The sequence below is a fragment of the Diaporthe batatas genome, assembly GCF_019321695.1.
Source record: "Diaporthe batatas strain CRI 302-4 chromosome Unknown Contig00001, whole genome shotgun sequence".
In the NCBI taxonomy this organism is placed as follows: domain Eukaryota; kingdom Fungi; phylum Ascomycota; class Sordariomycetes; order Diaporthales; family Diaporthaceae; genus Diaporthe; species Diaporthe batatas.
This window is the reverse complement of record NW_025408548.1, coordinates 2,038,876-2,063,676: the sequence shown is the minus strand read 5'-3', so window position 1 is coordinate 2,063,676 and position 24,801 is coordinate 2,038,876. Positions and strand designations below refer to the sequence as shown.

Here is a 24,801-nt window from a genome sequence, read left to right as displayed (position 1 = left end):
ATAGCCAGGAACGACATGTCGTCGTCCTTGTCGTCGTGACCCAGCCGTGCGGCGGCCACAGACGCCGCATCCGAGCACCGGGCGGCTCAACGGCTCTCCTTGGGCGCAGATCAGCCAGTGTGTCACCGGTGCGAGCTTCCATTGTTCAGCTCAAGCAAGAAGAAAAATGACGATGGCAACGGCCGCTAGTGGCCGTTAGTAAGACCTCGGGAGACATGTATGAGCGCCATATTCTGACGCGCACTTAGACGCGGCTTGATAGTCATATGCGTCACATTGACAGCTCTAATAGACGTTGACAGAAAAGCGACTCTGCCTATAAATATGAATAGCATGCTGTTTATGATGGGTTACATTCCATTCTGAGTATATCAGTTGGTCTTGAGGACTATCAAATTAACTCTAATTATTCGGTGGTGATTAATCACAAGAACCCAAGAACAACAACCAAGTCAACATCTCCACCCCGCCCGCCCAACATGTCCTCCCTCCGCGCTCTCCGCCCACAGTCACTCGCCCGCCACACAGGCGCAGCGACAAGACAAGTCCGCCCAAGAGTCCCAGCACCAGCGGCACTCCAACAACAACAACAACAACAACAGCAACAAAGACGCCACCTGGACACCTCGAGCGCCCCGACGCTCTACTCGGCGCACGCCCGCGTGGTCGGGGCGCGCACGGGGCACGTGCAGGGCGAGAACCTCAACGTGGAGCTCACGATGGCCAAGGCGCTGGGCGGGCCCGGCGACAGGGGCAAGACGAACCCCGAGGAGCTCTTCGCGGCCGGGTACGGCGCGTGCTTCCAGTCGGCGATGAACGCCTCCGCCGCGGCGATGGGCATCAGGATGCCGTCGCGGGCCGAGGACTCTGTCGTCGAGACCACGGTGCACCTCGTGGGGGACATGAGGGCGCTCGATATGGGGCTGAGGGTTAACATGGTTGTAAAAGTCAAGGGGCTGGGCCGTGAGGAGCTGGACAAGGTCGTGGCCAAGGCGAAGGAGGTGTGTCCCTACTCGAGGGCCACGCAGGGCAATGTCGATACGCACATTGAGGTTGCCAACTTCACGGATAAGGAGAATGATATTGAAGGGGGCCAGGCCAAGTCATATGGGTCGAGCACGTATGGCTGAGTCACCTGGCTTCAGAGGACTGGTCATGCGTCTAACGTTTGAATTTGCTTGACCTACAAATGGAATCGCTCTATTTGTCTCGACAGCTTGTCTCGTCTGCCTGCCGCCATGTTTCATGGTTCCCAGAGAGCTTCCTCCGACGCGAGTGAGCCAGAGACAAGATTGGTCAATGGCATCTATACCCATGTTTGACACAACCTGAGCCTTCGTGGCGCCCTGTCCAGCTGGGTCCGTATCCAGCATTCTTTCTATCAAATTCCTAAACTCCTAGCCTGGTAATCATTGTGTTAAGACTTGATGTGACGCTAAGAGAATTAAAAAGAAATGCAAAGTAGTCCCTCTGCTATTACCGGGAATCTTCCGCTGCTTGTATCTCCAATCTTTTGGGTAAGACGTATGCGATGCCTTGCCTCTTGTTGTGGTTGTAGGGTGGGTTGTCAACTATAGCTCCCAAGAAGCTTAAGCACCCGGTGCTGGGTTCTGCTGGCTGGTCGGCGCTGGAGCGCCTGCCGTACCCACGCCGGCGCTGGCGGCGCTCTGTCCGACTCGTAGTTCATCCTCTGGCACTCCCACGGCGACGCTCCCAGTCGTACTCCCAGCAGTGCTCAGCATGCTGGTCACTCTGTCGCCCCTAGGAGGCGCAATGCCGGCCCCCCCGCCAGTGACGTTCACGCTCGCTGTGGTACTAACACTCTCACTGCGAGGCCTGGTACTGGCGTCGCTCGCCCTGCGCTCACGAACCAAACGCTCCAGCTCCCTGATCCTTTGCTTGAGAGCGTCGTTCTCTCGCTTGACCGTCTCCAACTCCTGACGGTGGAATGCAGTCTCTTCATATCTTGAAGTGACAGGCATCATGCTGGGTGACCTCATATCTGCCGAGGCAGAACCTGGTGTGGCCTGGGCGTGTGACAGGCTATGCGAGGATGCGCCCGTTGCCGAGCGGTAGTGGAAGTAGCCACCATGAGCGGCGTCCGCCATGTGCGAGCTCGCAAACGAGCTGGCGTGCGCAGGGGAGCTACTGAGACTTTGCCTCGAATGGCTTTGAGTACTATTCTGACGGCTCAGAGAGGTGGCGCCTGGCCTGATGGGCGCTGGTGAAGTGATGTTAACCACGGATGTGCTTCCTGTCGTTGCTGCGATACTTCGTGCGCTCGCGCTCGATCCGCTTCTAGTGTGGCGTCTCTCACGTCCGCTAGTCTGAGATGGTATGCTAAACCCAGATCCAGAGATCACTGGAGCGACCACCAGAGTCAGCGTGTATCCAAAGAAAAGTCATGTGTAAGATGTACGAGTCCATCGCCGCCCATGCTAGCGCAGGCCCCTCGTGCATATAGTTCGAGCCAGCAACAACACAATGGACCAGCCCGCGACACAAGGACGATAGAAGAGTGTATAGTGTCTGCTGCTTACGATGTTGTCTGCCATCTGGTATTATGGGAATTGTAGAGGTGGGTAATTCGGCGCCCGAGTCACTGGCTGAGGCGGAGGACGCATCATTTTGCTGTCTAAGGATTTCGAGTTCACGCTGGAGACGGTTGACCTGTTTGCAGACGTTGTGTCAGCATGTTACTCGGTCAGGCTCCCATGCGGCACTGAAGAAGACACATACCACTGCCTCCTGCTCTTTCTCGAACTGCTGGTGGAGATCAGCAACTGTGATGGTTTGCGGGTGGCGCGTGGGCCCCGGGCCCTGGGCCTGAGACGACGCATCTGCAGGTGGGTGTGCGCTGCCAGTCGCGACAAGGCGGGGCGACGGCAGAGAAGCGGCGGTGGGAGCACCTGTGTTGACGGCAGCCTGGTTTGAGGGCAGGATGTTGAGTGCCGGGTCCGAGGTCGAGGTCGAGGTCGGCGCGGCGCCTTGACCCTGGCTAGGGCCGGGAGCTGGTGGTGGAGGCATTTGCTGAGATGAGGCCCGCCTGGACAGAGCTAGAACGCGAGGCGATGGAGGAACCGAGTTAAGGTCCGGCATTGGCAGACGTTCCGGAAAGCTATGAAGACGGGTGGTCCGATACGCGAGGATGGCGCAGGGTGTGGGTCCTGCAGCCTGCTTCTTCTAGTCGTGGTGGTGGTGTTGATGGCGATGGCGGCCGTGACAGCTCGGGCGGGGCGAGGGGTTGAGCAAGCAGCTAGAGCCACCAGGTGGTCGGCGAACTTGCGAAGACGGACGGTGACGGTAAGAAGGCAGCACAAGATCAGCTCTGCAAGGGAGGAAAGGAGAGATCATCACATTGAAACAGTCATCTCTCCTGGGCCAGGCACACTAAACAAACAAACATACGAGTAGTGGTGAGATGCAGTACTGTCACAGGTATTATAGCAACACGGCGTTGGAGCAATAGCATCCGTTGCTGTTGTGGCGGCTGCAGGGGCTTAGATTGAACATTCATGCATTACCATGCCAGTGCCTTCCGTCAGGCTGTTCTGTCACGACTTGGCATCTGGAAGCTCAGGCTGAAGGGCTGGAAGGTGTATTGGAGCAAGTAGTCGCATGAGCTACACCTGCAGCAGGCCCTGCCTAACGGTTCCAGTACGGAGTACGTACCCGACAAGTACCCCTCATCGCAAGGGCACATGGGATGTCTACCCGACTCTCAGGTATACTCCGTAGAAAGACAAGAGCTCGAGAATGCCATTGCAGTAGAGAGTGGTAGGAGAGCCAGCCAGCCAGTCAGTCAAAGTGCAAGCGTGAGTAAGCGCAAGTGCTCCTCCCTAACCGATAATGGCGAGCGTCCTTTTCGACGAGAGTGCCTCCAGCAAGCGAGGGAGATGATATCATGGTGATGTCCCGACCCCTCTGACGTGTGTGTTTCCAAATCGACGCGCAGATGGTGGACAAACCACAAGGTCTAGGAGCTGCTTTCTCCTTTATTAAGAAGCAGTCTCTTCCCTCTGATCATAGTTCTTGAACCAAGAAATTCAGACCAATTCCTCCAAACCCCACGTTCGCCGCCGTTGTCCAGAAGCACAATCCAACCCAACTTCTCGTGTAAGTCAGTCGGGCACAACAAGCCTGCACCCCGCCTACCGGACGCCATCTCTTCGTGACGACCAACCCGGGCACATCCAAATCAGAAAGAATGAGAAAGGCTAAATAACCATCTTGCCACTGTTCAGAACAAGTCTCTCACATCCTCCCCACTATTCAAAATGTCGAGCACCGAGGGCCGCCAGTCTCCTCCCCCCGAGCAACAGAGCGGAGCTCAGCTCAAGGACGCCCCGGCACATGGTCAGGGTACCGACGACGCCTCCAAGAAGGAGCAGACCAACAAGTCCGCCCTTGACGTATGACTACCAAGCCCAGTCAATTATTTCTCCAGGTAGCTTGCTAACGAGGCACGTTGCAGAGCTTGTCATCCAACCCCAAGGGCCCTCTGGACGACGCCGTCAAGGACAAGTTCTCAAAAACCTCGGATAGCGAGGGTACAAAGCAGAAGTGAGAGCGCAACCCGGCCGGGGTTGTTTGAGGGAGAGTGGATGAGCAGCCAGTCAGCCCACTTGGGCAGGGCGCAATAGAGGCAGCTCTGACGATAGCTTAATGAGCAACAATGACATGATTTTGAGCCAAGAGTCGATATCATTCTCCACCGTATATCTAAGTGATTATGCCCAAGGAGTTGCTTGGTAGACTTGAGAGCCATTTGGCAGTGGCACCGCCGCACACGGGGCACCTGTTCCTCGTCCGAGCACCGCGACTGCCAGAACAGACATGGAACCCTGGAACGCGGTATGGAGACCGTGATGCCTGGATGCCAGGCCCATTTTCACATGCTTCCCATCCCTAGCCAGAAAAGCAACGGTTAGCTCGTGGCAAGGGCAAGGCAGGATTCCCACCGGTTGAGACAGGAGCTGTCGTATCAAGTGTGGCGCAGAGTTGGGACCTCGACTCGTCAACGGCCTGGGCTGGGAGGCCACCTGCGCCTTCTGGGCCTATTTAGATTTCACTATTTTGGTCTGGCTGTGCACACAGGTGGGGAGGGGGGGAGCTCTTACCTCCCCCGCAGGTCCTTCGCCGTCTGCTCAATCATTAGCGAACACACTCCACTTAGGCGCCACCAGCAAATGACGTATCCCGCCCCCCCTAAGCTCCCTCCCTCGCTGATTCTTGGCAACTACGCGCGTAACCCATAAAGCACCATCGCCTTCTTCTCAGTTGCTATCCCCCGTTAAAAGCTACATAACCAAGCAACTTCCCCTAAACAGAGCCGTTTCATACCCCATCCACCAAAGAATACACATCACCCACAGCTTTACATCGACTAGAGAACCCTCACACCACCACTCAACCCTTCACCATCTTCACAATGTCTTCTACCACTGTGAACGTTAAGAACATCGCCGGTAGCACCGACGACAAGGAGATCCGTGACTTCTTCAGCTTCTGGTAAGTAAATGTCTTCACGGGGCTCTTTTACCAGCACACCTAACAACTCTTTCAGCGGCAAGATTACCAGTCTCGACGTCAAGGCTGAGGGCGAGACCAAGTCCGCAAGCGTCACCTTTGAGAAGGAGACAGCCGCCAAGACTGCTCTCCTCCTGAACAACACCCAGCTCGGCTCCAACCACATCACCGTCGAGTCTGCGGGCGGCTCGTCCCCTATCGATGCTGAGCACCCCACCACTAACGCTGACCGGGACACGGACGAGATCACGCAAGAGGAGAAGCCCCGCGCAAGAATTGTCGCCGAGTACCTCGCCCACGGCTACGTTGTCGGTGATGCCGCCATCCAGCGGGCCATCGAGCTCGACCACACCCACGGCGTCTCGACCCGGTTCATGAACACTCTGACCGGCCTCGACAAGAAGTACCACGCCACCGACCGGGCAGTGACCGCCGATCAGAGCTATGGCATTACCCAGCGGGCGAACACCCTTTGGTCTGGCCTAAACTCGTACTTTGAGAAGGCTACCAACACTCCCACCGGCAAGAAGCTGGTCGACTTCTGTAAGCAATACACATACCGTCCAGCTTCATGCGAGACAAGGCCGAACAAGTTACTGACCCCGCTTTCCTTAATTCAGACACCCAAGGCCAGAAGCAGGTCACAGACATTCACACGGAGGCGCGCCGTCTTGCCGACCTCAAGAAGAACGAGCACGGTGGTTCTGCGTACAAGGCTGCCGGTCTGGAGCGTGTGTTTGGCGCCGAGAAGCCCAAGAGCGAGCCTCCGTCCTCTGGCCCTGGCGCCCCCGCCGCACCTGGCGCCGCCACCACGACCGAGACAACCCAGCCCGTCAAGCCTGCCGAGGGCGGCCTAGGCACCCAGGAGTCCGCTACAATCCCCCAGCCCGAGAAATCCGGTTAGGACAGCGATGAGGCCGCTTAGCAAGAAGCTCTTGGCGAGGGAGTAGTGAGATTCCATCGGACGAGTCAGCGATATCCAGTGGTACAGGAGCTGGAAGGATTGCATGCGACGTTATGACACTGCACGACACGACCCCTTTTTAGAATGAAGGTCCTGACACATGAATACCCCAACCCGTTAGTGTTTTTGCAATGATTGTTCACGAAGGCGAAATAGCAGATAGTTCCTAAATTCATCTTCACATCCTTTTCATTGTAATCATGTGTAGTGCGGAATCACACGGTGACAGCTATATCTACAATGTCGGAATCTATTGACTGACCTAATTAAAGCCGGGCCTCCACAAGCAATGAATAATGCGCGTGTCGTCCTTTCCTCAAAAACTGCACCTCACAGTGTTTTATTACGTATTGAAAATGTCGAGGACCAATTTCTTGGGCCAAGATAAGTAAGGTGTCTTGTGCTGGCTATGGCTCCCGCTCCAGTATTCCGTCTCGAGATCCGGGATCTGCGCCAGTGGTATATGAGTAACCATTCAAGAATATAAGACAGGTGTCAGCATGTCGTTTTTATAGTCCACGTGTGACAGAATGCCCAAAGTCCGGGTTGACACGCGATTCTGTCAGACCAGTACCGACAATTATGGCAAAGAATCCCAGTCGTCACCGGAACCACCAGTTCACAGACCCATTCAGCTGCCCGTCGTCAGACCGACTCCTCACACTATGCCACCAACCCTTGGGGATGAACAGCGCATCGCCGGGGCCCAGCTCCGCCTCCCGCAGCGGCGCCGCGGGGGCCGTCCAGACGGCCTGGTGAAGCAGCTCCCTCTCACGCCCCTGCATCATCTCCTCGCCCCTGATGCGCGAGCTGCCGCTCGTGCGGCCCAGCGCCGTCTGCACCTCGCGGAACACGGCGCGCCCCTCGTGCGGCGGGAGCAGGCGGACGGTCTTGGAGCTGCGCAGCTGCACGAACAGGTTCGGGTTCGGGTCCCGGTGCAGCGGCGTGTATGTCGGCTCCAGCCCCAGCCAGACCGACGAGGCGTATATGTCGCCGTTGCCGGCCTCCCTCACGAGGCGCGGCGTGGGGAGGTCCTCTGATAGCTCCCGGGGCAGGTCGGCCAGGGAGCACTGGGCTATGTAGAGCTGCCGCAGGCGGGAGGATCCTTTCCTCTGGGCGTTGTGCCTCAGCGCGGCGATGAGTAGCGCCAGGGGCGCATGGAAGCGCAGGAGCTGCTGGTATCGGTTGGGGTCGAGAAAGGGACGTCCGAGCCCGGGGGGTGCCTCCGTGATCTTTTGCCTCAGAATGCTGGCGAGATGTTGCTCGAGTCTCGCTTCCGCGGTGTCCGCCCTGCCGGACTGGACGCTGCCGGACTGGAGGAAACTCATGAACTGGCCGACAAGCTCGTTGCCGCCCTCACGCTTTTGCGGGTACATGAGCTCGTAGGGCAAATAAGCCATGGCGAAGTCCTGGAAATAAGAAGATACCGTGTCTGCCGCGGGTGATCCCTGACCGTCGGACACGGGCTGGAACCACTTCTCCATTGCGGGCATGCTGGCAGTGGCAGGTCCATCGTGTGAGGCTTTCAGCAGCAGAGGCACGCCGGCGTCGAAGGCCAGCTCCCTGAATCGCGCCACCTCGATGCTCTCGTGAGGAGTGTCTACACTCGTGACGTGCTGGACGAGCGGTTTGCTGCTATAGCCACGGGCCAGGCCGACCCTCAGCAAGTTGGCCTGAGGGCCCCTCAAGCTTCTGCTGAATATCATCGTCATCCGTACTTCTGTTCTGAGAGCGCGCCAGCACGGGTGAGGCAGTAGTCAGCCATCTATTTGATGCATACATAGGCTTTTATGCTTGCATTTCTAACATTATAAATCGAGATCGCAGTTCAGGTAATGACCGACATAATCGCTGAGCGACTCAAGGTGATCAAAGTTGCAGACCGTCGTCCACGAGTTGAGCATGCGGGATGCTTTGAAGGCGTATCCGGGTACATTGGACAGTAGTCATTGTCCTACCGAGGCTAAGTACCTATCAGCTTGGCTTGCCGGCCACCGCACGGACCACCTCGGCCGTCCCGCCAGCCAGCCCAGGCCGCAATTCCAGCAACCGATCTGCGTCCTTGACCTCCAGCTTCGAAAGACGGCAAGAACAGGATATCGCAAACCAGTATTATCGTCACCACATCGCCAGCAGCCTACCTACGCCGCCCCTACCTTGGCTCTGGGAAGGCGCCCCTTGACCTGATCGGAACACCTGGTCCCTGGGCAACTGTGGACATGCCAGCGACCCCTCACTAGGTCCATCCCACTTTGCATCCCATCACAACGCAACGCAACGCGGCAACCTTGCCCCCCCCCCCCCCACCAACGCGTCTTTCTGCTCAGCGCAAATTCCCCATCCCCGCCACAGAAACCTTCACAAGTGGTGATCTCTTGGGGCACGCCGTTGGTCGCGCGGGTTTTGCTGCTTGGATTACGTTGGCTACCGCCGCCACCATGTCGACTTCCTCGGGACCGCCAGAGTCCTGGATAGCCTCGTTCTGCTCCCTGCTCGGCCATGAATACTTCGCAGAGGTCTCGGAGGAGTTCATTGAAGATGACTTCAACCTTACGGGACTGCAGTCCCAAGTTCCCATGTACAAGGAGGCGCTCGAGGTGAGTCATTAACCCCCGATCCCACAAACCTCGAGGCTTGAGAAGGTTTCTCTAACTGATGAGACTTGTAGATGATACTCGACGTCGAGCCAGAAGACGATGAGGACGAGGAGGATGATGAAGACGAGGACGAGGAGGATGTCAGTGGCGATGGCCTCGACCGAAGGCTTCCGGGAGAGCGGCGTCATCACAGTAGGATGGCTAGTGACCTTTCCGTGATCGAGTCCTCTGCCGAGATGCTCTACGGCCTCATACACCAGCGATACATCTGCTCGCGCGCAGGCATACAACAGATGTCGGAGAAATACGAAATGGGACACTTCGGCTGCTGCCCTCGCACGAATTGCAACCAAGCACGAACGCTGCCGGTCGGGCTGTCAGACATACCCGGGGAGGACACTGTCAAGCTTTTCTGTCCCTCCTGCCAGGACGTCTACGTCCCACCCAACAGTCGCTTCCAGACCGTCGACGGCGCCTTCTTCGGCCGCACATTTGGCGCCTTGTTCCTCATGACCTTCCCCGACTACGACTACTCGAAGCACGGCGCCGACCTGATGTCATCTAATTCCTTGCACATCAGTCGCCGGTCGGGTGACGATGACTGGATGGTCAACGGCATGCATGCTAGGAACATTGCCCCGAGCCTAGGACCAGGCAAGATTTACCAGCCCAAGATATACGGGTTCAAGGTGTCGGAACTCGCGCGCTCTGGCCCTCGGATGCAGTGGCTGCGCGACAAGCCCGCGGACCTGTCCGAGCTGGACGAGGCACGCCGCTATGCGGAAGAGAACACGGACGATGACGAGAGCATGACCGGAAACCCCAAGCCGTCCCGGAGGAGGCCCCGTGGTAATGCCCGCCTGCGCCAGAGACAGCAACAAAACGGAAGCCCCATGGCCGTCGAGACTAACGGTGCCGAGTCGGAGCTCTAGGTGCCGATGGCTCACAGACATGAAATCGAAAGGGCATACCGCAGTGAGCTCCAACTACTCAGTTCAATGTTGATGCACAGCGCTGGTGGCCGGGAGACTACGTTATTAACAGACCCAGTTGAAGAGATGGAAGCGTCAAAATCAGCAGCGCCATCGCTCAAATCAGTCGAACGGTCTGCTAAACATGACTCTCCAAGCCGCGGCGTCAGAAACCTCGTGGAGGCTATCGACTTGCGTGGATCTGATGCCGGAACAAATAATATGCATGACAGTAGCGAAGACTCGATTGATACTGTGGAACCCTGGTCTTCAGAGGTCTCAGAGGAGTCATGGCCGGCGCCTCCTTTAATTCCGTTGTAGGCTGCAGGTTTTTGAAAGCCGCATCCGACTTTGACGAGCCGAGGGGTTCGGAGCCAGGAATCCACGTTCAATCTATTTCCTCTGCACAACGAGGCTTCTTCAGTGCTAGAGTCGTCGGCGCAGGTCACAGCAGGAGCAAGGAGCAGGAACAGGAACAAGGAGCAAGGAGAAAGAGCAAGTAGGGGGGCTTGAGGTTGGTATGAGGAGGGAACAAGGTAAACAGTGTCGGGGGAGCGAGGTGTTGGGCAGGGATGCTTCAAGCTACACATTACTTGCATGCGGTCGGCGTTGTTTCTTCCACCGTCTTCACATTATGGAATTTTGACATATATGTTTGTGTAAGGCCAGGAGGTCGGCGGAGCCGCGCCGCGCCGCTGCAGCGATGACTTTCGCTGGGGGCAGCATCGGCAAGCAGCAGCAAAGACGGTAGAATCCACAGACCTAGCCTTTTTCTTCGTGCCTGTTTCCTTGTGCGACTGCCCCTCCGTCGTCGTCACTACCGCAGCGCCGTTTTTTGTGTTAGGTCAAGGAGGAGGAGCATTGTTGGGAGAATCTCGTTGTATGAATAGACTAATTGAAACCCGCGCTTCTATTCCTCTATGTATTTTTTGTGTTGGACCGGCGATGTATTCAATTCATTAGCCGCCGTCTTTACATTCCCGGCTTTACTTGGGATTCGAAGACCCGTGCCCTACTTGGTATGAATATTCGTGTCTGCCTCGCATGTGTAGCTCGACGAATCCGGCCATACCGTCGCCATGGTCGATCTACTTTCAAATGTCGGTAAAAATTGCTGTCAATGATAAAGAGCCAGACATCAAAGGGCTGCTCACAAGCACACTTCGGCCAGCAAGGGCATCCTCCAGATCCAAATAGCCCAATGTAGAACCAGTGCGTACCCAACCCAAACCCCCTTTCCAAACCTGCCTAACTAAACCAGGCTGAACTCCCAAGGGCCTCAACCGTCATCATATGCACCACTGAAGGATCACGCCCGCATGGCATGACATGGCACTACATTGCTTACCCCCCGTAGGTTACAGTCTGTCACTCCGCGGTTCCTGCAGGCCGGCTCGGTATATCAGGAAACCAAGTTGGACCCTTCTAACGCGCTTGCTTACCACATAGGCAGGTCGGGGCGCATCCGGTATACGGCTCAGACAGTTCTTATCCCTTACAAATACGCCACGCTTACGATATACGCTTCCACCTCGGTAAGGAGTTGGTTGAGTGGGCTCTACCCTCCTGCCTGGGCCACCTAGCGAGATCGTGTCTTAAATGAATCAATGGTGATGCCGGTGACAAGTGGCTTCAATCATTGATATTGCTGCGGATTAGGTGGTTCTGTGCCGGCCAAATGATCATCATGGCTCATCCCTAGATTCTGTATCCGGAAGTAAATTGAACTTTCACTGTCACAGCTGATCCATTTGCAACATGTTCGAGTTTATGGGGCATTTTGAGATTGTGAAGGAAACAAACAAAACCAGGTTGGAACAAGAAGCAGCAGGAAAGGAAAGGATCCAGATTAGAAATCCAAAAAAAAATATTCAAAATGTCCACACAGGAAAAGCAGCCTTGCATGCTGACTCGAAATCGATAATCACCACCCAAAACTGTTCTCTACAGTCCCCCCTGGGAGAGTCAGGTAGAGGGGCGAGTTCCAACATCACAAGGTTGACGGCGGCCGGGACGGGGGCGACCCGCCCGCGCTGACCCAGCCAAGGATCGGCGCCGAATCAGGATCCGGACCCGACAAGACGGGTCAGCAACGCACTGCTGCACTCTATTCCATCTCCTTCTCTCGGTTACATTGGCGCACCACAACTCAATGTAAGCAAGGCAACCAACCAGGGCCAAGGCAACATTGATCCCAAGGCACCGGCTCGGCGCCCCAGTCGGTGCCATTCTGTTTTATCGTTTGGAAGTGGACTGCGTGCTTACGGTGATGATGCAGGCAGGGGCAGGCAAAAGTTATATGCCTTGCTGACGGGAAGCAGTAAGAAAATACGAGGGCCTGTTGATAAATGCATACTGTGTGTGGTAACCCTCCAGCCAGCCCGGAAGACAGCGCCCTTTGGCCCTTGGCGGAGGGGGACGGCATTCCCAATCGAGGCCCTGCGACGACGCCTCCCCTTTCTGCCTTCCCCCCCTCCCGTCGCCGTGCGTTCCGCAGAGGCAAAACAGTGCGATCCAATCGGCGACAGCTTGCCCCTGTGCCTGGGTTGTTTTGGTTCAATTTTGATACTATGTAGTAGTGAACCAAGTAACAGCGGCAGCCCGGGACGGGACGGCTAGCTTTAGATACGGCTTTTTGTTTTATTTTGTTTTTTTCCTTCCTCTCTGCCTGCTCGTGTTCCAGATCACGGAGGCTTCGAACGTTCCTCGGGCGGGAATAAAGTCCTGCCACCCAACCACCCACCGCACCCACCCGCACACACACACGCCCGAATCCGGCCTAGCACTAGCCAGCCCTGTGCCGCGGTCAGCCTGAAAAGGACCCGCGGGTAATTATCGGATGGGAAGGCAGCATCCCGTCTCACCTGTCTCAGTGACAGCGCGCCCGAGTCAGGGGGACGTTCCGCCGACGGGACGACTGTGTCAGGGTGGGGCCGCTGTTGAATCCGGGTCGTCGTTGGTGGCGAGTGGAGAGGGAGGGCCAACGGCTGTGCCGAGGGGGCAAGAGGGGAGAGAGGAGAGAGGCAGAGAGGCTTGAGGGTCTAGTGTGCACTAGCGAGTGTGTGACAGGACACCGCAGGACATGGCAGCAGCCAGCACCGTGTGAGGGAGTCTCCGTCTTGGGAAGCGATCAGATGCTCTGGAGCCTGCCGTCGATCTCGACTTACATCTGTACAGGACGGACTAAAGCTCGAGCCCGACCTTGTTCCTGTTGGCGGTTGGCGGTTGGCGGTTGGCATGGGGGCGGCCTTAGGTCCGAACAAAACCCTAAGTCCGGGCCTGAAGCTTTGATAGGATACTTGGATACCAGCAGGCAACTCATGCGTATCTGTCTATGCCCTTGGGTGATACGCAGTAACATTGGGAGCATTCATTCAATGCGTCTGAGCTGGCAGTGCAGAAGTGCAGAAGCGCATCACTGGCCGTCCGTCCTAGTGCCGTGCAAGCCTCCCGTGGTGCGTCGTGGCCAGGAAGCTCGTCAATGCCGTGATGGCTCAGGGCTGGCGGCAGACTCCAGGAGCGGCCCCCAATTGGCATGGCTGGCAGGGCAGGTCGGCAGGGGAAGCCGTCTCGGGGAGTATTAACTTACCGGCTGGAGTCGCCAGGCCGGCAGGATTACTCACCGAGACGCGCGAAACTTGTGTCGATCTCTGACGGACCCACCGGCCATCTCCTGGGATGGGGATATTGGGGAATGAGATGCAGGTCTGTGTGTATACCATGACACTGGCAACACTGTGGAGAAGCTTTTTTTTTTTCGGCACGTAGTACGGAAGTTGATTCTAGAATCTACAATCTACACTATGTATATAGGTGTAACCGTTGACTGCGGTGTAGCCCACGGCCATGTCGATGTGGATATGCTTTTCGTGTTTGTTACTCGGCCAAGGTGGCTCATGATGGCTCACACGGCAGACACTCCTGATGCTGCTCTGGTGAGTCATGCCGGGGTGCTCCTTGGCATTCTCATGGTCCTGGTCCTGGTCCTCGTCCATTGTTCCCGTCCACGCCCTTCGCCCACGTCCACGTCTTGCACGAGGTACGTACCCCGAACTGCTTGTTGGACGAGTCTCGTGCGCACCGTGTAATTCCGTATATCCGCAAATCTCACCCATCTCTTGGCATTGTCCTTTGTCGATAAAGCAGGGCAAACATTGGTAACCTGCCAGCCTGCGCGAGCAAAAAAAAGGAAGCAGCAATTGATAACAGAAGCGGTGTCTGCCGTGATACGCTGCGGCACAGTACAACTGGCGTGCACAGTAGAAATTCAATTCGAGCGCTCAGACTGTCAGACTGCCAGATCGAGGGCAGGGCCGATGTGGGGGTGCGTCCTCCTGCACGTTGAGCAGGCTAGCACATGGTGGTTCTGATCCGGCTCGACCCCCCCATGCGCCCCTAATTAGTCCCTTGTCCCCAGTCCCTCTGGCCTGGGGCGGGCACTTGGGACCGTTGAAACGACGCCGTGGGAGCAAAACAGAAAGTCAAAATGGCCCACTGGCTGATGTTCCAGAAAGACTGATTTATAATTCTAAGGCTGTATTGGCCCGGCCCAGCTACCGAGCCGATTCTCGGACTGCCGACCCCCCAGGCCACATCTGTGTGTATCTATCTGTTCGTCCGTCCCATCTACCTATTTGAGCCGCCTTGCCCCGAGGGTGCCTGCTGCTTGCTACACCATAAACTTTGTTGTTACGCCTCCCTGTTTCTTGCTGCTGGGGTTGGCACCCGTGGTCCACAGTCACTTCGTCATAACCCGAACGAAGTCCTGGCAACTCGTCTTGCCTCTCTCTGTGGGAAGAGGAAAAGCTGTGTTTCATAGTTTTACAAAATATTTGCCTCTTTGACCCTCGATGCCCCCCGCCCCTTTTTTCCTGCCTGCACGCCCTCAGGCCCTCTCGCAGCATTCCTTCAAGAGACTGGACGGCCCCCGTTTTCAGTCTCTAATTTCAAAAGGGCCCGCAACACTACACCTACTTTTGACCCAAGCCCCCAGTGCCAGCCCAGACCAGGACCCAGACCCAGACCCATTCCAGGCTTAGACCCTCCCTCCCTGGCCATTTGTAATACGATATCAGTCTTGATATCAGAACTTCAAAAACCTCAAAAATATCTGGCTGCACTTCCACCCATCTTTCTCACCCAGCGACTCGCGTTGCTTCGGGTTCTCCAGGCTTCAACCTTGGCCCTGCCCCGCGAACTCTTCTGCGCGCCCTTCTCACTATCGCGCCCAGATCGCTTGGCAGGAGCACTTGTGTTTATCTGTTTATTTGTTTTGGCTTTTTGTATTCTTCGCTTGGAGCATAAACGAGATCATGGAGCCCGATGTGGAGAAGGCCGCGCTCGAAGCTCGGGACCAGGAGCACTCCGAGTTCCTGGCCCATCGCGAGGTCGAGGAGCCACCACGAAGGACTTCGACCGACAGCGACACCACCCGCGATCCTGAAGAGGAGCTCGAGCAGGCCCGTCGCAACAACCCCCTAGGCCTCACCAGGACCAAGTCTGGCGTCTCGGTCGAGCAGGCCCGCGATGACTTCCAACAGCTGCGCCGAGAGATCTCCAGCCTGTCGAGGGCATCCAGGCAGAGCCGTGAGCACAGCCGCAGCCGCAAGGGCAGCAAGGTCGACATCCACCAGGAGAAATCCCACGAGGCCATCGACATTGCCGAGTCTGGCGGAACATCCACAACACTCTCCGACGATGAGCAGTTCGACCTCGAGGGGGCCCTGCGGACGGGCCTGAACGCCGAGCAGGAGGCTGGCATTCGCCCAAAGCACATTGGTGTTTACTGGGACCAGTTCACCGTCAAGGGAATGGGCGGCTTCTCAAACTACGTCAAGACCTTCCCCGACGCCTTCGTCGACTTCTTCGACGTCATCTCCCCCTTCAAGAAAGTCCTTGGGCTCGGCAAGAAGGGCACCGAGTCCACCCTCCTGGACAACTTCCGCGGTGTCTGCCAGCCTGGAGAGATGATCCTGGTCCTGGGCAGACCTGGCTCGGGATGCACCACCTTCCTCAAGACAATTGCGAACCAGCGGTATGGATACACCAACATCTCTGGCGAGGTCTTGTACGGACCATACGAGGCCAAGGAATTCAACCTGTACCGTGGCGAGGCAGTCTACAACGCCGAGGATGACCTGCACCACCCGACCCTTACCGTCGAGCAGACCCTCGGTTTTGCTCTGGACACCAAGGCCCCCAAGAAGCTCCCGGCCGGCCTGACCAAGGCCCAGTACAAGAAGTCCGTCATCGACATGCTGCTCAAGATGTTCAACATCGAGCACACGCGCAACACCATCGTTGGTGGGCCTCTGATCCGTGGTGTCTCTGGAGGTGAACGCAAGCGTGTCTCCATCGCCGAGATGTTGATCACAAACGCCTGCATTCTGTCCTGGGACAACTCGACCCGTGGTTTGGATGCCTCGACAGCACTGGACTTTGTCAAGTCTCTCCGGATCCAGACAGACCTGTACCGGACAACCACCTTTGTCTCACTGTACCAGGCCTCAGAGAACATCTACAAGGAATTCGACAAGGTCCTCGTCATCGACGGCGGAAAGCAGGTTTACTTCGGACCCACCACCAGCGCGAGGGCCTACTTTGAAGGCCTCGGCTTCGCCCCGCGTCCACGACAAACCACCCCGGATTACGTTACGGGCTGCACGGACGAGTTCGAACGCCAGTACGCCCCGGGCTACTCCGAGGAGAACGCGCCGCACGACCCCGAGTCCCTCGCCGAGGCCTTCAAGGGCTCTCAGCTGTCGAAGGACCTGTCCAAGGAGATGGCGGATTACAAGGAGAGCCTCAAGGAGGCCCAGCAGCAGCACGATGACTTCAAGATTGCGGTCAAGGAGAGCAAGCGCGCTGGTGCCAAGGGCTCCGTGTACGCGGTTGGTTTCCACCTGCAAGTCTGGGCTTTGATGAAGCGACAGTTCGTCCTGAAGATGCAGGACCGGCTGGCGCTTATCCTCGGATGGCTGAGGAGTATCATCATTGCCATCGTCCTCGGAACCCTGTACCTGAACCTCGGCCAGACGTCAGCCAGTGCCTTCAGCAAGGGTGGTCTCATGTTCGTCTCTCTCCTGTTCAACGCTTTCCAGGCCTTCTCTGAACTCGGCGGTGTCATGACGGGCCGAGCCATCGTCAACAAGCACAAGGCCTATGCCTTCCATCGGCCCTCAGCCCTGTGGATTGCACAAATCATCGTCGACCAAGCTTTTGCCGCCTCGCAGATCTTCATCTTCTCGGTCATCGTCTACTTCATGACAAATCTGCACCGAAGCGCCGGCGCCTTCTTCATCTTCTATCTCATGATCCTGGTGGGCAACATTGCCATGACGTTGTTCTTCCGTATCCTCGGCTGTATTAGTCCCGACTTCGACTACGCCATCAAGTTTGCCGTCGTGATCATCACTTTCTTCGTGACAACTTCAGGTTATCTGATTCAGTACCAGGCTGAGAAGGTCTGGCTCCGATGGATCTACTGGGTCAACGCGCTGGGCCTGGCCTTTAGTGCCATGATGGAGAATGAGTTCAGCCGGATCGACATGACATGCTCGGGCCCGCAGCTTATCCCATCTGGCCCAGGCTACGGAAACATCAGCCACCAGGTTTGCACCCTGCCCGGGTCCCGGCCAGGCACTGACCGGGTCTCTGGAGACGACTACATCATTGAGGGTTTCTCGTACCACCCAGAGGACCTGTGGAGGAACTTTGGCATCATCATCGCCCTGATTGTCGCTTTCCTCTTCTTCAACGTCCTGTTGGGTGAGCTGGTTAGGTTCGGAATGGGCGGCAACACCTTCAGGATCTTCCAGAAGCCCAACGCCGAGCGCAAGGCCCTCAACGAGGCCCTGACCAAGAAGCTTGAAGACCGCCAGAAGAACAAGGCCGGGCTCGATGCGGGTGGCAACGACATGAAGATTGATTCCAAGAGCGTGCTTACCTGGGAGAACCTCGTCTACGACGTCCCCGTTGCCGGTGGCACCCGCCGGCTTCTCAACAACGTTTTCGGCTACGTCAAGCCAGGCGAGCTGACCGCACTTATGGGAGCTTCCGGTGCCGGAAAGACGACCCTGCTGGATGTGCTCGCTGGGCGCAAGAACATTGGTGTCATCGGCGGCGATATCCTGGTCGACGGGGTCAAGCCCGGTAAGGAATTCCAGCGGTCGACCAGTTACGCAGAGCAACTCGACATGCACGACCCGTCCCAGACCGTCCGAGAGGCACTCCGCTTCTCAGCCGACCTGCGGCAGCCTATGGAGGTGCCTCAGGAGGAGAAGTACACGTACGTCGAGGAGGTCATCGCCCTGCTGGAAATGGAGAACATCGCAGACGCCATCATCGGCTCCCCCGAGGCCGGCCTGACGGTCGAGCAGCGCAAGCGTGTCACGATCGGCGTCGAGCTGGCAGCCAAGCCCCAGCTGTTGCTCTTCCTCGACGAGCCCACCTCGGGTCTCGACAGCCAGAGCGCGTACAACATCGTCCGTTTCCTCCAGAAGCTCGCCCGCGCCGGCCAGGCCATCCTCTGCACCATCCACCAGCCCAACGCCGCCCTGTTCGAGAACTTTGACCGCCTGCTCCTCCTCAAGTCCGGTGGTCGCTGCGTGTACTTTGGAGACATTGGCAAGGACGCCCACGTCCTCCGCGACTACCTGGCGCGCCACGGAGCCGTGGCCGGAGAGACCGACAACGTGGCCGAGTTCATGCTGGAGGCGGTGGGAGCCGGTTCTGCCCCCCGGATAGGCGACCGCGACTGGGCCGACGTCTGGGAGGACAGCAGCGAGCTGGCCAACATCAAGGACCACATCTCGCAGCTCAAGGAGGCGCGCAAGTCGGCGGGCGAGCAGTCGGACGCGTCGCTGCAGCGCGAGTACGCCTCGTCGGTGTCGCACCAGCTCAAGGTCGTCATCAAGCGCACGGCCATGTCGTACTGGCGGTCGCCCAACTACCTGTTCACGCGTCTCTTCAACCACGTCATCATCGGCCTGCTGACGGGGCTGACGTTCCTCAACCTCGACTCGTCGCGCTCCTCGCTGCAGAACAAGGTCTTCGTCATGTTCCAGGTGACGGTGCTGCCTGCCCTCATCATGTCGCAGGTCGAGGGCATGTACCACTTCCAGCGGGCCATCTTCTTCCGCGAGCAGTCGTCCAAGATGTACTCGTCCTTCACCTTCACCTCGTCCATCGTGCTGGCCGAGATGCCGTACTCGATCCTCTGCGCCGTCGCCTTCTTCCTGCCCCTGTACTACATGCCGGGCATGCCGACCGACTCGTCGCGCGCGGGCTACCAGTTCTTCATGGTCCTCATCACGGAGCTCTTCGCCGTCACCCTGGGCCAGGGCCTCGCGGCCCTGACGCCCTCCATGTTCATCTCGTCGCAGTTCGACCCCTTCATCGTCATCACCTTCGCCCTCTTCTGCGGCGTCACCATCCCCAAGCCCCAGATGCCCGGCTTCTGGCGCGCCTGGCTGTACGAGCTCGACCCCTTCACCCGCCTCATCAGCGGCATGGTGACGAGCGCGCTGCACGAGCTCCCCGTCACCTGCACCGACGCCGAGCTGAACCGCTTCACCGCGCCCGACGGCCAGACCTGCGGGCAGTACATGGAGCCGTACTTTGCGGCCGGCGGGCCCGGCTACATCGTCGGCAACGACACCAGCGACTGCGGCTACTGCGCCTTCAAGGTTGGCGACCAGTTCTACGAGGCGCTGGGAATGTCCTTCGACACCCGCTGGAGGGAGCTCGGCATTTATATCGCGTTTGTCGCATCCAACCTGATCATCCTATTTCTGGCGGTATGTTGTTACACCCCGAACTCCCCGGGCCCGAAGGGGGGTCCCCCAAGACACCCCCCGGAAGACCCGGTATCTATGAGTGGAGAACATCTGATTGGCTGACAATTTTTCCTTTAGGGTCGTTTCCTCAACTACAACAAGCGTTAATCGCACACCCCTCCCCTGGGACCCCCCCTTTTACGCGGGTCCCTTTCATCATCCTCATCATCATCACCTGTTTTCTTCCTCTCTTTCTTCGACTAGGGCCGGATGGCTCGGGGTCGGATGGCTCGGTGTCGTGTCTCCTCCCAGGACGATCGATACCTATTGTGGTTGGTACTTAGATATATGCTAATTTTGTTGTTGGTGTTGGTAACTATGAGTTGGACACTTGCACGGACTACGGTTGATGCCCATAGAATTTCTGATTGATTGATGCATCATGCGGTCCACGTCTGCATAGCAAAGCAAAGAGTCTTTTGCATGATCATGAGCAGGCAGGCATGAAGGGAAAGAAGGACGCACAGGAGGAAAAGATAGCCGTCCATGTGTATGTGGGAAAATAGAGAAAGATGTGTAACTATTCGCCTACGTAGGCAGTCAGAATGATCACATGTTAATTCGTACTTTGATATCATTCTCATTCGGGCCACCACCATGACCCAAATTAGAATCGCAGGTAGTGTAGTTCAAGCAGACAGATGGATCACTAAGTATCGACAACGAGAAGGCATCATGGCACAAGACCATCGTCATCCCGCCCCCCTCGAGATCTCACCTTAACAAAGACCGGCAGGCCGCCGTCCATGGGCAGCGTGAGGCTGCTCTTACTCTTCCTCTCGCGGCCCTCGTACGCAGGCACGAACTCAAACGTCCACGCCACGGTGGCGATGACCTGCACCGCGATGAGCTCCGCCATCCTCTTGCCCAGGCACAGGCGCGCCCCGCCGTTGAACACGGGGAACTCGCTCGCGCTCCTCTGCATCACCGCTGCTGCCTTGTCGCCGCCGCCGCCAGCCACCAGCCACCTCTCGGGCCTGAACTCGTCCGCGTCCTCGCCCCAGGTCAGCCGCGAGCGGTTCATGGCCCAGGGGCACCAGACCACGACCGCTCCCGCGGGCAGGAAGGTCCCGTCGGGCAGGGTCGTGGGGGACATGGCCTGCTTGATCTCGAAGGGGATGGGCGGGTACAGGCGCAGGGACTCGTTGAATATGGCGAGGGTGTAGGGCATCGAGGCCGGCGTGAAGAGGGTCGGGTCCACGGGGAGGGTGGGCGTAGTATCCGCCGCAGACGACGACAAGGAGGAGGAGGATGACGAGGAGGCGCCGCCACGCTGCGTCTCGAGGGCCTGCTGGACCTCCTGGCGGATCTTGGCCAGGGTGTAGCGGTGGTGCATGAGCAGGTGGAATGTCCACGTCAATGCCTGCGCGGTGGTGTCCCTACCTGGATGGGTTTGGGCGTGTTGGTTAGCATCGGGTTCTTGCTGGAGTCCGTGAGGAGGGTGAGCCAAGATACCTGCGGATAAATAATTAAGAGCAGAATCTGCGACTATCCCACGGTCCCCGATGGCGTCGAGCAACGACTGGATCAGGCTCCCAGAGATCTTGTCGAGCTTCTCGTCGCTGTCTGCGGCGCTGGGACGGCCGGGGGACGTCCCCTTTGCGGCGGCACGTTCACGGTCCCGTATGGCATTGTCTACGATCTGCTTGCCGTACGTCTTTACGATGGAAATCGACTTGCGCAACCTGGCGCCGAAGAAAACCTCGGTGGCGCGCCAGAGCGGGTTCTGCACCCTTTCTGCAGCGGCGCCTGAGGCGTAGTCAAAGGCGAGGGTGAAGTCATCGTCGGCGTGCATCTCCATCTGCCCGGACATCTAATCAGCCTCTGCCGTGGCACAATTGGACAGTTGGACTGCAAGCAGCATACGTTATAGGCCAGCTTGCCCATCAGCTGGGTGGTGATCTCATGGAACACGGACTGCAGGTCGGCCTCCCGCACGTCGCGAGACCTCGACTTGAGGAACTCGACGCTCTGGGCCAGGTACTGCGGCAGGGCGACATCGGTGAGGACCTGCAGGTTCTTGGTGTTGAGGAAGGCCAGGCCGGCCCTGCGCTGGATCTTCCACAGCTCGCCATCGGAGTTGATGATGCCGTGGCCTGTTGGGGTTGGGTGCACGAGGCGTCAGCGGTTGTTGGAGCATCAGCGGCCGACGGACACGGAGTGAATGTGGGAACGGAGCCGGGGACGGGAAGGACCCCTTCCCTTAACTCCGGGCCCGAGGCCGGGGTTCCAGAGCCCCAAGATGCCGGGCCCGTGAGCCAAGCAAGTGATAGACTAACCGAAAAGGTCCCACAGGGGCTTCTTGACAAAATCGCCCTTTGAGAAAATGGCTTCGTTCTTGAAGACATGGTCTAGATTGACAGGGTCGTTGATGACCACGCCCGGGGGCAGGCTGGGGACATACAACTCAAAGGTCTCGTGGCCAAAGATGCGCTCGCACTTTGCGAACCACGAGAAGAGCTTCTGGCGGGCCTGCAGAAACAAGATGCCGTTGCCGACAAGGGGCAACGTGTTGGGAGGTGTCCTTTGGTTGGGGTTGTCAGCCAGGGCGGACTTTACAGCACAAAAATATTGAAGACTCAAGGAGTGAAGAGAAAAGGACATGGTCAATCAGCCCGTCTTACCTCAGGGGAGCCCCACCTCTCGTGATGCCACTTTTTCTGAGGGCCGACTGCAGGAACAGAGCAACCAGGACGACTCCGACAACCCAGGTTGCAGCCCAGCCGGTTAGGAAAGCCATTGTTGCGATGCAGTAAGCGGAAGGTGTGAGCCCATCTCAGGTTTATAGTGCAGGATGATGTGGCTAAGCTCGAGGAGAGGAGGAGAGGCGAAACGTCATGATGTGTATGTAACACACACAAAGCTGGGCTGTGATGCATGTGCGGGCGTGGAGTGAGGTTGCACACCTGGGCAGGCTGGGCCAGTGAACCACTGATTCTCGTGCGGCGTTTTGGAACGGTGCCGATTGGACGGCCCCTGCGCAGCTGTAACTCTCCTTGCCCAGCACGGCAGACCCCCTGCAACCCTTGAGACATGCAAGCTTGCACAGCAAGCACCCTTGAGAGCTGGTCTAACGGCAGGTGCAAGAGAGACAGTGGTTACGTATCCTGCTTCCTTCCGAGGTTCACAGCAAAATAACCCCAAGGGATATCACTGCCTCAACCGTCCAACAACACGAAACAGAGGCAGTCATAAGTCAATTGCTTGAGACCAAACCGTGAGAGTGCAAGGAAGTGACAAAAGAACCACTCAGCCCAACTAGCCAAGAGTGTAAAACTCACCAACATGGCGCCCCTGGTCCCGCGGATGCATCTCTTTGAGATTGATGACCAGCCATGGTAAGCCAACTCCCGAGAACGTCGTCCACGCCTCAGAGGACCTACCAGCTGACCAATAACCCCCCTAGGTTCCCTCCCTGGTTCCGCGCCAAGGTCCAAGCCGCCCTCACCCAGACCTGGAACTCCCAGATCCCCCTCCTGCAGCCCGTCTCCCCGGCCAGGATGGTCTCGCGCCTGCTGCAGGCCCACCTGGGCGACAGGCTCGCAGACCACGTCTTCGTCGACTTCTGCGCCGGCGGCGGCGGGCCCACCCCCAGCATCGAGAGGTACATCAACCAGGACACCAGCCAGGGGCCAGTCCAGTTCGTCCTGACAGACCTCCACCCTCACATCGAGAACTGGACGCGCGCCTCCCGCCGCTCGCCAAACATCCACTTCTCCCCGTCCCAGATAGACGCCTCGGACGCGCCCCCGGACCTCCTGGCCAACCACCTCAACACCAACAACGCCCTGGGCAGCGGCAAGAAGCAATTCCGCCTCTTCAACCTGGCCTTCCACCACTTCGACGACCCCCTCGCGAGGCGCATCCTGGCCAACACCCTCCAGACGTCCGACGGCTTCGCCATCTTCGAGCTGCAGGACCGCTCCCTGCGCGCCTTCCTGGCCTGCTGCCTCCTCGGCGTCGGCGTCCTGCTGTCCGCGCCCCTCTTCGCCTGGCGCTGGCGCAGCCCCGGCACCCTCTTCTGGTCCTGGGTGGTCCCCGTGCTGCCCTTCGTGCTCGTCTACGACGGCTGGGTCTCGTCCCTGCGCACGAGGACCCCCGACGAGGTCGAGGCGCTGCTGAGGACGTGTGGCGCCGGCGAGGACGAGGTTTCCCAGTGGGAGATGCGCAGTGGGAGGGAGTGCCACCTACCTCCTGTTGCGGATCTGAACTGGATTATATGTACCAAGAAGACCCGGGGTTGAGGCGAGGCGCATTGCTGGTGGTGGTGGGGGGGGGGGTTGTTTTATCAGCGAGTCGTGATGGATGGATGCGTGAGGTGAATTAGTTGCCTCAGGGCCGCGCAGGACGCACAACCATGTTTCGCGCTTTAGGGAAACAATGTGGCCAAGTTCAGTTTGAGACTAATGACACTTCAAGACAACTCACCACTAATCACCTATTCACAAGATGCTTGTATATATGAATTATGGTTGCATATCACTGGACTTATCGAGGTATATCCATTACAACATTTCACAACGTTACACAGCATCATCGCGCATGCGTGCGACTACGTAAGCTGACATATATACACCTCTACTTGGCTGGGATTCCCTCTGTGCGATTCATTTATATAGCGACTATCTTCAGACCTGGTCTCGCCGTATGACTCTATCGCGGCGTTCTAGTCAACGCCGTCAAGACGATACCCCTTAGCCTAATCTATACATCGCAAGGCTAAGGCCACAAGCATCTATCGTATTATAACTATCATTATTAACATTATATTCTTTCTAAGCGCTGGGTCTTGAGTGCTTACCACCGTATAAAGGCGCTATATATATCCTCGAACGTATACGGAATAGCACCGTGTGAAGGCGCCATGTATGTCCTCGGACGTATACGGAATAGAAGCGAAACCA

The 24,801-nt window shown here is 57.6% G+C and overlaps 9 protein-coding genes across 9 annotated transcripts; 6 read left to right on the top strand and 3 right to left on the bottom strand.

Moving 5' to 3' along the window:
• The first annotated feature begins 293 nt into the window (after positions 1 to 293).
• On the top strand, positions 294 to 1,180 carry KVR01_000935 (uncharacterized protein). Its single transcript, XM_044782210.1, has one exon. It carries the CDS (start codon positions 480 to 482, stop codon positions 1,128 to 1,130), a length of 651 nt encoding a protein of 216 aa, XP_044650884.1. The 5' UTR covers positions 294 to 479; the 3' UTR covers positions 1,131 to 1,180.
• A 409-nt stretch (positions 1,181 to 1,589) lies between these two features.
• On the bottom strand, positions 1,590 to 3,099 carry KVR01_000718 (uncharacterized protein; the record flags this gene model as incomplete). Its single annotated transcript, XM_044791225.1, has 3 exons — positions 1,590 to 2,362; positions 2,541 to 2,670; positions 2,740 to 3,099. The coding sequence occupies 3 exons, from the start codon at positions 3,097 to 3,099 to the stop codon at positions 1,590 to 1,592; spliced, it is 1,263 nt and encodes a 420-aa protein (XP_044650667.1).
• A 1,178-nt stretch (positions 3,100 to 4,277) lies between these two features.
• Positions 4,278 to 4,567, top strand: KVR01_000680 (uncharacterized protein; the record flags this gene model as incomplete). The annotated part of the gene is made up of 2 exons (XM_044784553.1): positions 4,278 to 4,412; positions 4,475 to 4,567. 2 exons carry the CDS (start codon positions 4,278 to 4,280, stop codon positions 4,565 to 4,567), a joined length of 228 nt encoding a protein of 75 aa, XP_044650629.1.
• A 535-nt stretch (positions 4,568 to 5,102) lies between these two features.
• On the top strand, positions 5,103 to 8,413 carry KVR01_000702 (uncharacterized protein). Its single transcript, XM_044781982.1, has 3 exons — positions 5,103 to 5,511; positions 5,567 to 6,072; positions 6,150 to 8,413. The coding sequence occupies exons 1-3, from the start codon at positions 5,432 to 5,434 to the stop codon at positions 6,431 to 6,433; spliced, it is 870 nt and encodes a 289-aa protein (XP_044650651.1). The 5' UTR covers positions 5,103 to 5,431; the 3' UTR covers positions 6,434 to 8,413.
• On the bottom strand, positions 6,662 to 8,413 carry KVR01_000128 (uncharacterized protein). Its single transcript, XM_044782472.1, has 2 exons — positions 8,292 to 8,413; positions 6,662 to 8,218 (listed from the first exon to the last, which is right to left on the bottom strand). The coding sequence occupies exons 1-2, from the start codon at positions 8,300 to 8,302 to the stop codon at positions 7,096 to 7,098; spliced, it is 1,134 nt and encodes a 377-aa protein (XP_044650077.1). The 5' UTR covers positions 8,303 to 8,413; the 3' UTR covers positions 6,662 to 7,095.
• Positions 8,414 to 8,578: 165 nt separating this feature from the next.
• KVR01_000383 (uncharacterized protein) lies at positions 8,579 to 10,966 on the top strand. The gene is made up of 2 exons (XM_044783963.1): positions 8,579 to 9,090; positions 9,162 to 10,966. Exons 1-2 carry the CDS (start codon positions 8,932 to 8,934, stop codon positions 10,020 to 10,022), a joined length of 1,020 nt encoding a protein of 339 aa, XP_044650332.1. The 5' UTR covers positions 8,579 to 8,931; the 3' UTR covers positions 10,023 to 10,966.
• Positions 10,967 to 14,570: 3,604 nt separating this feature from the next.
• Positions 14,571 to 20,469, top strand: KVR01_000421 (uncharacterized protein). The gene is made up of 2 exons (XM_044781391.1): positions 14,571 to 19,858; positions 19,976 to 20,469. The coding sequence occupies exons 1-2, from the start codon at positions 15,374 to 15,376 to the stop codon at positions 20,003 to 20,005; spliced, it is 4,515 nt and encodes a 1,504-aa protein (XP_044650370.1). The 5' UTR covers positions 14,571 to 15,373; the 3' UTR covers positions 20,006 to 20,469.
• KVR01_001014 (uncharacterized protein) lies at positions 20,447 to 22,760 on the bottom strand. The gene is made up of 4 exons (XM_044792120.1): positions 22,522 to 22,760; positions 22,177 to 22,421; positions 21,764 to 21,993; positions 20,447 to 21,698 (listed from the first exon to the last, which is right to left on the bottom strand). The coding sequence occupies exons 1-4, from the start codon at positions 22,635 to 22,637 to the stop codon at positions 20,571 to 20,573; spliced, it is 1,719 nt and encodes a 572-aa protein (XP_044650963.1). The 5' UTR covers positions 22,638 to 22,760; the 3' UTR covers positions 20,447 to 20,570.
• Positions 22,761 to 22,960: 200 nt separating this feature from the next.
• KVR01_000785 (uncharacterized protein) lies at positions 22,961 to 24,147 on the top strand. Its single transcript, XM_044783335.1, has 2 exons — positions 22,961 to 23,235; positions 23,304 to 24,147. The coding sequence occupies exons 1-2, from the start codon at positions 23,183 to 23,185 to the stop codon at positions 24,139 to 24,141; spliced, it is 891 nt and encodes a 296-aa protein (XP_044650734.1). The 5' UTR covers positions 22,961 to 23,182; the 3' UTR covers positions 24,142 to 24,147.
• The last annotated feature ends 654 nt before the right edge of the window (positions 24,148 to 24,801 follow it).

Bases quoted from the DNA above. Each gene is read 5' to 3' on its own strand.
- KVR01_000935 (XM_044782210.1), top strand. From the start codon at position 480: ATGTCCTCCCTCCGCGCTCTCCGCCCACAGTCACTCGCCCGCCACACA.
- KVR01_000383 (XM_044783963.1), top strand. From the start codon at position 8,932: ATGTCGACTTCCTCGGGACCGCCAGAGTCCTGGATAGCCTCGTTCTGC. The intron at 9,091-9,161 runs GTGAGTCATTAA...TGAGACTTGTAG, and splicing joins TGTACAAGGAGGCGCTCGAG to ATGATACTCGACGTCGAGCC.
- KVR01_000421 (XM_044781391.1), top strand. From the start codon at position 15,374: ATGGAGCCCGATGTGGAGAAGGCCGCGCTCGAAGCTCGGGACCAGGAG. The intron at 19,859-19,975 runs GTATGTTGTTAC...TTTTTCCTTTAG, and splicing joins TGATCATCCTATTTCTGGCG to GGTCGTTTCCTCAACTACAA.
- KVR01_001014 (XM_044792120.1), bottom strand. From the start codon at position 22,637: ATGGCTTTCCTAACCGGCTGGGCTGCAACCTGGGTTGTCGGAGTCGTC. The intron at 21,994-22,176 runs GTTAGTCTATCA...CAACCCCAACAG, and splicing joins GCCCCTGTGGGACCTTTTCG to GCCACGGCATCATCAACTCC. The intron at 21,699-21,763 runs GTATGCTGCTTG...ATGTCCGGGCAG, and splicing joins TGGGCAAGCTGGCCTATAAC to ATGGAGATGCACGCCGACGA.
- KVR01_000785 (XM_044783335.1), top strand. From the start codon at position 23,183: ATGGCGCCCCTGGTCCCGCGGATGCATCTCTTTGAGATTGATGACCAG. The intron at 23,236-23,303 runs GTAAGCCAACTC...TAACCCCCCTAG, and splicing joins GAGATTGATGACCAGCCATG to GTTCCCTCCCTGGTTCCGCG.
- KVR01_000702 (XM_044781982.1), top strand. From the start codon at position 5,432: ATGTCTTCTACCACTGTGAACGTTAAGAACATCGCCGGTAGCACCGAC. The intron at 5,512-5,566 runs GTAAGTAAATGT...CAACTCTTTCAG, and splicing joins CGTGACTTCTTCAGCTTCTG to CGGCAAGATTACCAGTCTCG. The intron at 6,073-6,149 runs GTAAGCAATACA...TCCTTAATTCAG, and splicing joins CAAGAAGCTGGTCGACTTCT to ACACCCAAGGCCAGAAGCAG.